Source organism: Lynx rufus, unplaced genomic scaffold (assembly GCF_022079265.1).
Source record: "Lynx rufus isolate CCGP_SWC_20201006 ecotype Redwood Valley unplaced genomic scaffold, mLynRuf1.p SCAF_14, whole genome shotgun sequence".
Classification (NCBI taxonomy): domain Eukaryota; kingdom Metazoa; phylum Chordata; class Mammalia; order Carnivora; family Felidae; genus Lynx; species Lynx rufus.
The window spans coordinates 48,480,337-48,494,525 of NW_025814828.1; the positions used below are offsets into that span (position 1 = coordinate 48,480,337).

A 14,189-nucleotide genomic window follows, 5' to 3' on the forward strand; every position below is an offset into this window, starting at 1 on the left:
AAAACTAAAAGGCAACCAACGGAATGGGAAAAGATATTTGCAAATGACATATCGGACAAAGGGCTAGTGTCCAAAATCTACAAAGAGCTCACCAAACTCCACACCCAAAAAACAAATAACCCAGTGAAGAAATGGGCAGAAAACATGAATAGACACTTGTCTAAAGAAGACATCTGGATGGCCAACAGGCACATGAGAAGATGTTCAACGTTGCTCCTCATCAGGGAAATACAAATCAAAACCACACTCAGATATCACCTCATGGCCAGAGTGGCCAAAATGAACAAATCAGGAGACTATAGATGCTGGAGAGGATGTGGAGAAACGGGAACCCTCTTGCACTGTTGGTGGGAATGCAAACTGGTGCAGCCACTCTGGAAAGCAGTGTGGAGGTTCCTCAAAAAATTAAAAATAGACCTATCCTATGACCCAGCAACAGCACTGCTAGGAATTTACCCAAAGGATACAGGAGTACTGACGAATAGGGGCACTTGTACCCCAATGATTATAGCAGCACTCTCAACAATAGCCAAATTATGGAAAGAGCCTAAATGTCCATCAACTGATGAATGGATAAAGAAATTGTGGTTTATATACACAATGGAGTACTACGTGGCAATGAGAAAGAATGAAATATGGCCCTTTGTAGCAACGTGGATGGAACTGGAGAGTGTGATGCTAAGTGAAATAAACCATACAGAGAAAGACAGACACCATATGTTTTCACTCTTATGTGGATCCTGAGAAACTTAACAGAAACCCATGGGGGAAGGGAAGGGAAAAAAAAAAAGAGGTTAGAGTAGAAGAGAGCCAAAGCCTAAGAGACTCTTAAAAACAGAGAACTGAGGGTTGATGGGGGGGTTGGGAGGGAGGGGAGGGTGGGTGATGGGTATTGAGGAGGGTACCTTTTGGGATGAGTACTGGGTGTTGTATGGAAACCAATTTGACAATAAACTTCATATATTGAAAAAAAACAAAACATAATGCTTATTGTAGGATATTTAGATACACTTTGTCAAATTAAAGAAGTTCCTTTCTGTTAACAGTTAACTAAGAACCTTTTTGCATTAAAGGATATTAAACTTGAAAAAAAATAAAAAATAAAACAAAGACTGTGACAAGAGACAAAGAGAGACAAAAAAGGAACTATATCATAATAAAAGAGACAATCCCACATGAAGATATAACAATTGTAAATATATATGTACCTGACATAGAGCAACAAAATATATAAAACAATGACAAACATAATGGGACTAACTGATAATAATACAATAATATGAGGGGATTTTAACACCACAGTTAAATCAATGGATAGATCATCTAAATAGAAAATAAGGAAACAATGATTTTGAATGACACACTGGACCATATGGACTTAACAGCTATATTCAGAACATTCTATCCTAAAACAGGAGAATACACACTCTCTTCAAGAGTACATGGGACATTTTCCAGTATATATTATATATTAAATAAAAAATCAGGCCCCTGCAAATACAAAAAAAAAAACTGAGATCATACCATGTATATTTTCCAACCACAACGCTATGAAACTAGAAGTCACAGAAAAAAAAAAATTTGGAAAGACCACAAATACATGAAGGTTAAACATCATGACAACAAATAACGAATGGGTCAAACAAGAAATCAAAGAAGAAATAAAAAGAATACATGGAAATAAATGAAAATGAAAACAAAAAAAGGGGCGCTTGGGTGGCTCAGTTGATTGAGCGTCCGACATCGGTTCAGGTCATGATCTTGCTGTCCATGAGTCTGAGCCCCGCATCGGGCTCTGTGCTGACAGCTCAGAGCCTGAAGCCTGTTTCAGATTCTGTGTCTCCCTCTCTCTCTGCCCCTTCCCCACTTATGCTCTGTCTCTCTCTCTCTGTCAATAATAAATAAACATTAAAAAAAATTTAAAAAAAAAATGGACCAAAATATTTAGGATTCAGCAAAAGCAGTTCTAAGAGGAAATTATATAGCAATACAGGCCTATATCAAGAAGGAAGAAAAATCTAAAATAAACAGCCTAACATTGTACCTAAAGGAGCTAGAAAAAGAATATAAACGAAGTCTAAAGCCAATAGAAGGAAGGAAATAAGAAAGATTAGAGCAGAAATAAATTACATAGAAACTAAAAAAATAGAACAGATAAATGAAACAAGGAGCTGGTTCTTTAAAAATTTAACAAAATTGATAAAACTCTATCCAAACTTATCAAATGAAAAGAAACCCAAATAAATACAAATCACAAATGAGTATAACAAGCAAAATGACAGAACTGAAATTATGAGACTATTATGAAAAAGTATATGCCAACAAATTGGACAACCTGGCATAAATGAATAAATTTGCACAGACATATAAACCACCAAATTTGAAAAAGGAAGAAATAGAAAATGTAAATACACCAATACCAGCAAAGATATTGTATCATTACTCAAAATACTCCCAGCAAAAGAAAGTGTAGGACCAGATGGCTTCACAGGCGAATTTTGCCCAATATTGAAAGAAGAATTATTGGCTATGTTTCTCCAAGTATTCCAAAATAGAAAAGGAAGGAAAATTTTCAAATTCACTCTATGAAGTCAGCATTACCCTGATTCTAAAACCAGATTAAGAATCCACTAAAGGGGTGCCTGGGTGGCTCAGTCGGTTGGGCATCCAACTTCAGCTCAGGTCATGATCTCACAGTTTGTGGGTTTGAACCCCATGTCAGGCTCTGTGCTGATAGCTCGGAGCCTGGAGCCTGCTTCAGATTCTGTGTCTCCCTCTCTCTCTGCCTCTGCTTATGCTCTCTCTCTCTCAAAAGTAAACAAACATAAAAAAAAAAAACTAAAAAAGAATCCACTAAAAAACAGAACCATAGGCCAATATCCCTGATGAACATAGATGCAAATATTCTCAATAAAATACTAGCAAACCAAATCCAACAATACATTAAAAAATTTTCCACCACCATCAATCCACCATCATCCACCACCTGAGTTGCAAGTGTAGTTCAATATTCACAAAACGATGTGACACATTATATTAAGGATAAGAACCATATGATCCTCCAAATAAATGCAGAAAAAAACATCTGACAAAGTACATCATCAATTCTTGATAAAAACCCTCAACCAAGTAAGTTTAGAGGAAATGTAACTCAAAATAACAAAGGCCATATATGAAAAACAGATGGTATGTGCAATGTGTTGGAGAACAAGAAGCTGGAAGCACCATAAGAATGTCCTGAAGGAAAGGGACAGAGCAGCAAGAAACTAAAAGAAGTTTCATTCCCAGGACGGAAGGCTGCCAGGACTGCTCGTTCTCTCCAGAAGGACATCACACGGGCTCCAGGCCTGGGGATAAGATTGTTTTGTCTGGTGCCAAATGTACTCATGATCCAGTTTGAAATACACTGCAGGTGCATGACCTGTCAAGATGCCAAATAATATGTTGTATGTGCTTTCTGTTATCAGACAATTTGCAAAAATAAAAGAGGCTTGAGACAGGGGACCGATGCTTCAGCTCCTGGAGAGTCTTTGTCCCCTGCTTTCCAATTCTCTAGTCCCCACACCTTTAGGACCTGTCTCTCTACAGCTGGTGCCCAAACAGGAACTTGAAGGTGGAAGTGTGTAACACCGCTGAAGAAGTGCCGAGGGAACCGAAGGGAACTTTAGAGCTGGGGAAGCTCATCCTTCGGGATTTCTGCAGGGTAAGTATGGAGAATTCCACCTCTAGTTATAACTCAACTAGTTATAACTCATCTAGTTATAACTCATATATTTAGCTCTTGCAGACTTTATTAAAGAGCTCAGGGGTAAAAGTGAAACATTCTGCATTTGAGAATTTGTTTTATTTAGTAAAGAAACATTGTCATTGGTTTACGCCCTCTGGCAAAAATTCTTTGAATTAGAAACAATGGAATTTGGTTTTACATGCTTTGTGTCATGCTCATCAACAAGGAGAAGTAATCCCTCTCTCTGTATGGTCTTTATGTAATTTAATTTCCCTAGCTTTACAGCCCTTGCAGTCAGAATCAGGGGAAGAAGGGGGTATTGGTCCTCACAATCCCTCACTGGCTGAAAGTGATCATGAGCTTGTGGATAATGAGGACTCAGAGCCCGAGCCCCTACCCCCACCACTGGAGGAATGGAAATGTACAGGGTCCTGGGTTAATGGCCCAGAGATAGTCACAACTCAAGCTCCCTGGTGGTCTAATGGTTAGGATTCGGTGCTCTCACCGCCATGGCCTGGCTTTGATTCCCGGCCAGGGAACCATGTCCACTTACGAATCATAGATGCTGGTTTTAAACATAAAATTTTAATAATGATTAGTACTTCTTCTCCTTACCATGTCATGGTAGGAGATCGGATTGCTCAACTATTGTTGTTGCCTTACATTGCTTTAAGTTCCCCACTGATAAAACGACAGGGAGGGTTTGGATCTACTGGCAAACAGGTACTTTGGCAAACATTTCTAAAGGACAGAAGGCCTGAGATGACCTTACAAATTAATGGAAAATTGTTTACTGGCCTGGCAGACTCAGGAGCTCATGTCACCATCATTGCTTCTAAGTTTTGGCCTAAGAATTGGCCACTTCGACCTGTATCCGCAGTCTTTACAGGTGTAGGAAAAGCTACTGATATCCAACAGAGTGTTGAATTTTTTCTATGTAAAGGGCCTGAAGGCCAGGCTGCCACTATCTAGCCTTATGTTACTAGTATAGCTATTAATCTGTGGGAAAGAGACCTATTAAGTCAATGGGGAGCATATATTAATATTCCTTATGTTTCTCCTGCTGCAATCAATATTATGTCCAAAATAAATTATAATCCATTAAAAGGGCTTGGACGACCAAAAAAATGGACATATGGAGCCAATTACTGCTGAAATGCGGCCTCCTTATATGGGACTTGGATATCCTGTACAGAATTCAAATTTAATGTAAGGGCCACTGTTCCTGAACAACATTATGCCTTACCATTAAAATGGTTAACAACTGCCCCGGTGTGGGTAGAACAGTGGCACCTTCTGAAAGAGAAATTAGAGGCTTTTATTAGTGCAAGAACAACTGGATGCAGGTCATATAGAAATGTCCACCAGTCCATGGAATTCTCCTGTGTTTGTGATAAAGCAAAAATCTGGGAAATGGAGAATATTAACTGACTTAAGGAAGGTAAATGAGGTTATACAACCTATGGGACCTTTGCAACCTAGGCTCCCATCTCCTACTATGCTTCCTCAGAACTGGTCATTAATTATAGATTTACAAGATTGTTTTTTTCACAATTCTCCTACAGCCAGAGGATAGAGAAAAATTTGCTTTTTCTATACCTTCATACAATCATATGGTTCCTGTGCAACGCTATCAATGGAAAATGCTTCCACAAGGTATATATGCTTAATAGCCCTACTATGTGTCAGCATTCTGTTAATCAGCTGCTGTCACAATTACATATTTAGTTCCCACAGGCACGGATTATCCATTACATAGATGATATTCTTTTTGCTGCAGAAATGCCTACACAGGTAGAAGATCTTTATCAGGCCACTAGATTATTGTTACCCAAATACGACCTAATAATAACAGAGGATAAAGTACAAACCCAAGATCTCTTCCTTTATCTTGGTGCAAAAATTCACAAGGCAACCATCATTCCCCAAAAAGGACAGATTCGCTAAGATAATTTAAAAACTTTAAATGATTTCCAGAAATTATTAAGAGATATAAATTGGTTGCAACCTGCTTTGGGAATCCCAACTTATACCTCATCTCATCTTTTCCAAACATTAGCCAGTGATCCCAACCTTAACAGCCCTAGGGTCCTCACAAAAGAGACAAAAGCTAAATTACAATGGATTAAAAATCATATTCAAAATTGTCAGCTCACTCATATTCAACTTAATATTCCTATTCAATTATTGATTTTTCCTACTCCACATTCTCCAACTGTGGTCTTATGGCAGGATGGGGGAATCATTTAATGGCTGTTTTTACCAAGTAAGGACACTAAAATTCTTACCATATATCTGGATAAAATTAGAAATACAATTTAGAGAGGCCAATCCCAATTACATATGCTTAATGGTTATGATCCCTCCTCTATAATTATTCCCTTATCATATCAACAAATTGATATGGCTTTCCAAACTAATATACAATGGCAAATAGCTTTATCCGATTACGTAGGAAAATTAGACAATCACTATCCGAGAGACAAAATTTTGTCATTTCTCAAGGTTACATCATGGATTTGGCCAAATAATTTGAGACTGGCATTTGGCAGATGCTGACACATATTTTACAGATGAAAATGGTCATAGTAAAGCTTCTATACATGGTACTATTTCTAAGGCCTGGCAGACACCCTATACATCTACTCAAAAAGCTGAATTAGCGGCCATTATAAAATTATAATGTTGCATTATAAAATTGTTGCATATTGTACCTGCCTCCCTCAATATTGTGACAGATTCACAATATGTATGGTTGGTTCACAGTCCTAAATATTGAAACCGCACATACTGTTCCACAAAATGAATTACATCATGTTTTTGGATTTACAAAAATTAATATGGCATAGGCAACACCCTTTATATATCACTCATATTCACAGTCATTCTAACCTTTCTGGCCCATTAGCCTTAGGAAATTCCATTGCTGATGATTTATTACAAGGTACCTTACAAATGGCACAACAGGAACATATGCTTCACCATACTAATGCTTGAGGACTTGCCCATAAGCACACTATATAACACATACTCAGTCAAAAGACATTGTTAGTGCCTGTCCTTTCGAGCCCCTCACTGTGGCTCCATACACATCCGGAGTGAATCCTCGTGGACTACAGGCAAATGAACTTTGGCAATATGATGTTACCCATATCCCTGCTTTTGGTAAGCTCTCTTATGTGCATGTTACTGTGGATACCTTCTCCAGATATATCTTGGCCACAACATGTACTGGAGAAAAGGCTATGCACGTTATTTCTCATTTTCTTTAAACCTTTGCAACTCTAGGTATCCCACAACACATTAAAACTGATAATGGCCCTGCATATATATCTCATAAGGTAGCCCGCTTCTTTGCAACCCAAAAAATTACTTATCTTACTGGCATTCCCTGTAACCATCAAGGTCAAGGGATCGTAGAACACACTCATCAGGTACTTAAAAACATGTTAATTAAACAAAAAGGGGGAAAATAAGGATTTAGACCTACACCATGAGAACAATTACATCATGCTTTATATACTTTAAACTTCTTAGACATATGAGGTCCCCATACATGTTCTTCTGCTGAGGTACACTGGCACAAGCAAAAGGTCACCCCTGTTCATCAGCTGGTATATTGGAAAGATGAGAAGGGACACTGGGAAAAGGGAGAGGTTGTTGTGTGAGGCAAAGGGTATGCTTATGTCTCTACAGATCAAGGCTACCAGTTGTTACCCAGTCGCTGGTCAAAACCCAGGCTTGAGCCGATCCAAGCAACCTCGGTTCGACATGACCCCACCAATCAAAGAGTTTCACAGAATGTCCATCCAGAAACAGATAATTGTGCCCAATGTGCCACGCCCTATTCCGAGGCACACTAGGACCACTTAACCTCCTACCTGGGGACAAGTTAAGAGGCTGACGCGTGATGCTGAAAAAATATTGATGCGAACTTGCAGCCCACAAACTCCTGCTCACCTTTCCCTTGCGATGCTCGCGGTTATCACTATTATGGTAAGTGCCAATAACTATACTTACTAGGCTTATATCCCTCATCCACCTCTCAATCAGGGCATAAACTGGTATAACTCCCCCATGCTGGTATATACAAATGACACTGAATAGACACCTGGGCCATTTGACAGCAGAGGACCACACAGACCAAATGAAGAAGGTACTGTTATGGATAATTATACTATAGGGATTGAAGGTCCTCCTATATGTTTTGGTTATGGGAAACATTGCCTCAAAAGTAAGCCTCAAGCATGGCTATCTATTATTAAAAATGGGACCCAACACAAACATATTTTCTTACTATCAGTCCATTCTCTGATTGGCTCCAATATTACAATTAATGACACTCCTCCAATGCTTCTGTCTTGTGCTACTCGGATATTGTCAGAATGGGATGGATGGGTGACTTGGGAAGCATGTAGAGGGGAGACAGGGTGAGTTCTTTTAAATACTTCCTATGGAAGCATCATTTATTGGAGCTCTATGGTCTCAGCTTGCCTTAAACGTTTGTTACAAAATCTACGATGGTGTGTTCATAATCATACTATCAAGCACCACTGCTAATGGCTCAATTGTTTGGCACAGTGGGGGATTTTCTGTGCCTAGTCCTCATTTACAACAAGGACCGTTACAAAAGCACTTATGAAAATTAACTGCTGCCCTCCACCCTTTATGTACCCGGAAGGGCACATATTATAAAAACAGCTCCAGCAATATTTCTACTTTATCCTTCACGGTCAATAGTACCCGGTACATACAGGCTTGTGTCCCTTTCCCATATGTACTATTAAAAGGACTATTAAAAGGACAGATAGTTTGGAATGATTCTGAGGCCCTAATAACTTGTATTAACTGCTCATTATACACTTGTCTTAACAATTCTATACCCTTTAATATGTCATCCGAAAGTTTATATTTATTTAGAGCATGCACTGGCCTATGGCTGCCTCTTGGCATGTCTCAACCATGGCAACATTGTTCAGAAATGTATCTGATGGAATTCTCTGTAAAGCATGATAAAGAAAAAAAAAATTTTAAGCAGCAAGAGCAAAGAAGCCAGTTACATAAAGGGAAAACCCTTAATATTACCAGGGGATTTTTCAGCAGAAACTTTGAAGACAAGAAAGGAAGTGGCATGATATAGTCAAAGAACTGAATGGGAAAAATCTGCAGCCAAAAATACTCTGTCCAGGAAGGCTACTATTCAGAATAGAAGGAAAGAAAAAGAGTTTCTCAGACAAATATAAACTGAAAGAATTAATGTCCACTAAACTAGCCCAAAGAGAAATATTAAAGTGGACATTTGGAGTGGAAAGGAAAGAACATGAGTTAAGAGTGTGAAAAGTAGGAATCATGAAAGCAGTAAAAATATGCATACATCTGTAAAAATCAGCCAAGGGATTCACAAACTAAAAGGATGTAAAATTTGACACCACACACCTAAAATATAGGGAAGAGAGGAGTAAAGAATGAATTCCAACTTAAGTGACAATCAACATAGACTGTTATATGCAGAAGGTGTTATACACAAACCAAATGTTAACCACAAATAAAAAAACCAATGATATGCAAAGAATAAAGAAAAAAGAATCCAAGTGTAGTGTATCAGTAAAGAAACTAAATTAAAAAAAAACATGAATGAGAGCAATAGAATGATCAGAGAAAACTTTAAAACAACCATAAAATAAGAAAGAAAATTGCAATGAATATATATCTATTGACAACTAATTTGACCGTAATGGAGTAAATGCTCCAATCAAAAGACATATGGTGACAGAGAAGATAAAAACGAAGCTCGATCTACATGCTGCTTAATAAAGGTGATTTTAGATGTAAAGACACCTGCAGGTCGAAAGTGAGGAGATGGAGAAACATTTATCAGGCAAATGGAGGTCAAAAGAAACTCAGGATAGCAAAACTTATTGCAGACAAAATACACTTTAAAATAAAGACTGTAACAAGAGACAAAGAAGTACACTATATAATAAGAAAAGAGACATTCCAACAAGAAGATATAATAACACTTGTATATTTATGCACCCAACATGGGAGGACCCAAATACATAAGGCAGTTAATAACAAACATGATAAAATAATCAATAGTAACATGATAATAGTAGGGAACATTACTACTCCATTTACATCAATGGACAGATAATTCAAACAGAAAATCAACAAGGAAATGGTGGCTTTGAATGACACATAGGAACAGATGGATTTAACAGATAAACCCACAACATATCTTCCTAATACAGAAAAATAAAGATTCTTGTCAAATGCACATGGAATATTCTCCAGAGCAGATCACCCATAGGCCAGGAAACAAGTCTCAACAAATTCAAAAACACTGAAGTCATACCATGCATCATTTCTAAACATAACATGAAAACTAGAAATAAACCACAAAAAGATCTGGAAAGAACACATATACATGGAGGCTAAATAACATGATCCTAAACAATGAATGGGTCAACCAAGAAATCAAACAGGAAATCAAAAATAACATGAAACAAATGAAAACATAATGTTTCAAAATTTTGGAGATGTAGCAAAAGTGGTTCTAAAAGGGAAGATCATAGCAATATAAACCTACTATGAGAAGCAAGAAAAAATTCAAATAAACAACCTACCCTTACACCTAAGAGAGGTAGAAAAAGAACAAACAAAACCTAAAACCAGAAGAAGGGAGGAAATAACAAAGATTATACTATAAACAAATGATATAGAAACTAAATAAACAGAACAGATAAATGAAAACAGGAGCCTATGTTTGAAAAAACAAAATTAATAAACCTCTAGCCAGACTCAATAAAAAAAAAAAGAGAAAGGACTAAAATAAATGAAATTACAAATGAAAAAGGAAAAATAACAACAAACTCCCCAGAAATACAATTGTAAGACAATATGAAAATCTATATGACAAAAATTGCATGACCTAGATGAAAAGGATAAATTCCTACAACATAAAATTTACCAAAATCTGAAGCAGCAAGAGGTAGAAAATTTAAATAGACTGATAATAAGCAAGGAGATTGAATCAGTAATCAAAAAGCTCCCAAAGAACAAAAGTCCAGGATATGATACTACATTTAGAAAACCCTAAAGACTCCACCAAAAAACTACTAGTACCAATAAATGAATTCACTAAAGTTGCAGGATACAAAAATCAATGAAGATAAATCTGTTGTATTTCTATACACTAATAATGAAGCAGCAGAAAGGGAAATTAAGAAAAAAAATCTTGTTTAAAATTGCACAATGAGGGGTGCCTCGGTGACTCAATTGGTTGAGCATCCAACTCTTGATTTTGGCTCAGGTCATGATCCCAGGATTGTGGGATTGAGCCCAGTGCTGGGCTCCACACTGAGCATGGAGCTTGCTTTAGATTCTCTCTCTCTCTCTCTCTCTCTCTCTCTCTCTCTCTGTCTCTCTCCCCCCCTCTACTGCCCTCACCAATTCGTGTTATCTCTCTAAAAAAATAAAATTAAATAAAAAATAAAATTAAAAAAAAATTAAATTAAATAAAAAATTCATTTGCACAATGAATAACAAGATACCTAGCAAAGAACTTAAGCAAAGAGGTGTAGTACCTGTATTCTGAAAATTCTAAGACACTTATGAAAGAAATTCAAGATGAGATGACAAAAAGAAATGGAAAGACATTCCATGTTCATGAATTGGAAAAATATTGTTAAAATGTCTACACTACTGAAAAGCAATCAACAGATTTAATGTAATCCCTATCATAACACCAACAGGATTTTCACAGAACTACATGAAATAATCCTGAAATCTGTATGGAAACAGAAAAGATCCTCAATAGCCAAAGCACTTTTGACAAGGAAAAACAAAACTGCAAGTATCATAATTCCAGACTTCAAGTTATATTAGAAAGCTATAGTAATTAAAACAGTACAGTGCTGGCACAAATACAGATAAATAGATCAAATGGAACAAAAGAGATAACCTAGAAATAAACCCACAATTTTATGATCAATTAATATTTAACAAAGGAAGAAAGAATATGCAAGGGGAAAAATACAGTCTCTTCAACGAATGGTGTTGAGTAAACTGGACAGTTACATGCAAAAGAATGAAAGTAGACCACTTCCTTACACCATACACAAAAGCAAACTCAAAATGGATTACAAACCTAAATATAATACTAGAAATCATCAAAATCATAGAAGAGAGCTCAGGCAGTAACTTCTCTGACATTGGCCATGGCAACATTATTCTACATATTTCATCTGAGGCAAGGGAAATAAAAGCAAAAGTAAACTATGGGGACTACATATAAATAAAGAGTTTGTGTACAGCAAAGGAAACAACAAAATTAAAAGGCAACCTAATGAGTGGGAGAAGATATTACAAATGACCTATTCAATAAAGGGTTGGAATCAAAGATGTATAAATAAGTGATACAACTGTAAGTCCAAAAAACAAAATAATCCAATTAAAAATTGGGCAGAAGACATGAACAGACATTTCTCCAAAGACAACATCCAGATGGCCATCAGACACATGAAAGATGCTCAACATCACACATCATTAGAGAAATGCAACTCAAAACTACAGTGAGATATCACCTCACCCCTGTCACAATGGCTAAAATCAAAACCAAAAAACAAGTGTTGGCACAGATGTAATCAAGAAAAAGCAACCATTTTGCACTGTTGGTGGGAATGCACATTGATGCAGCCATTGTGGAAAAGAATATGGAGATTCTTCAAAAAGTTAAAAATAGAACTACCCCATGATCCAGCAATCACACCACAGGGTATTTGCCCAAAGAATACAAAAACACATTTAGGTTACCAACAGGATACATACATTTGTATGTTTATAGCAGCATTATCAACAGTAACCAAATTATAGAATTAGTCCAAGTGTCCATCAATTGATGAATGCATAAAGACGTGGTATATGTACACACAATTAAACATTATTCATCCATAAGAAAGAATGTAATCTTGCCATTTTTGACAATATAGAGCTGAAGAATATAATACTAAGGGAAATAAGTCAGAGAAAAACAAACACCATATGATTTCACTCATATGTGGAGTTTAAGAAACAAAACAACTGAGCTAAGGGGGAAAACAGTAGAGGAAGGGAGGGAGAGGGAGAGAAACCCAACACACTCTTAACTACAGAGAACAAAATAATGGTTGCCTGAGGAGAGGTGGGATGGGGAATTGGCAAAATAGGTAATGGGGATTAAGGAGTACACTTATCTTGATGATCACTAACATATAGAATCAGTATATTGTACACATGAAACTAATATAACACTATGTTAATAATACCGGCATTAATGTAAAAATTAATAGAAGAGAAAATAAATAAAAAGAACAGACTAGTGAGCTGGAAAACAGTGACAGAATGCAACCAAGCTGAATAGGAAAAAGAAAAAAAAAACAAATGAAAATAGGTTAAGGGAACTCAGCAACAAAATCAATAATAATAATATTCACATTATAAGGATCTCAGAAGGAGAGAGAGAAAAGGGGGAAGAAAATGTATTTGAAGAAATAATAGCTGATGACTTCTAAATCTGGGGAAGCAAACAGACATCTAGATGCAGGAAGCAGAGAGAGCCCCCCCCAAAATCAACCCAAGGAAGTTCACACAAAGACACATATTAAGATGGCAAAAAGTAGTGACACAGAATTTTAAAAGCAGCAAGAGAAAAGAAAGAAATTATATACAAGGAAAATTCCATAAGGCTATCAGCTGATTTTTCACCAAAAATGTTGAAGGCCAGAAGGGAATGGCATGATACATTCAAAGTGCAAAAGGAAAAAAAAAAAAAAAAACCTGCAACCACGAAAACTCTATCCAGCAAGGCTATCATTCAGAACAGAAGGAGAAACAGAGAATTTCCCAAAGGTTAAATGAGTTCATCTGCATTAAATAAGCCTTCTAAGAAACACTAATGCAAATTTTTGAGTAGAAAGAAAAGGCCATAATTAGGAGTAAGAAAATAAGCAATGAAAAAAAAATATTCACAGGTACATACAAACATAATTAAAGTACTAATTTAATTAATTACAAAACCAGTACGGAGATTAAAGGAAAAAAACAAAAAACAAAAAAACAGTAAAACCAATTACATCTACTAAGATCAGTCAAGGGATTCACAAAATAAAAAGTTGTAAAGTATGACATCATGTATGTAAAATGTGCATGGGGAGAGTAAACATCTAGGAATTCTAGAACTGATCAAATATTAAGTTACCATCAACTTAGTATAGACTGCTACATGCAAAGGATGTTATATACAAACAAAATGATAACCACAAATCAAATGCCTGTAATACATATGCAAAAATCAAGAGAAAGGAATCCAAGTATATCACTAAAGAAAGCCATAAAAACACTAGAAAAGAGCACAAGAGAAGAAACAGTGAACTACAAATATAATCATAAAACAAGTGACAAAATGGCAGTAATTACATACCTA

The 14,189-nt window shown here is 36.4% G+C and overlaps 1 protein-coding gene across 1 annotated transcript in view; it reads right to left on the reverse strand.

Annotated features, from left to right (window-relative positions):
* Window positions 1-4,238, reverse strand: part of LOC124509267 (charged multivesicular body protein 1b-2-like) — a 37,531-nt gene extending 33,293 nt beyond the window's left edge. Inside the window, exon 1 of the mRNA XM_047075797.1 lies at window positions 4,233-4,238. Coding sequence (XP_046931753.1) covers window positions 4,233-4,238 — 6 coding nt within the window. The remainder of the gene's footprint in view (window positions 1-4,232) is intronic.
* Window positions 4,239-14,189: the final 9,951 nt, after the last annotated feature.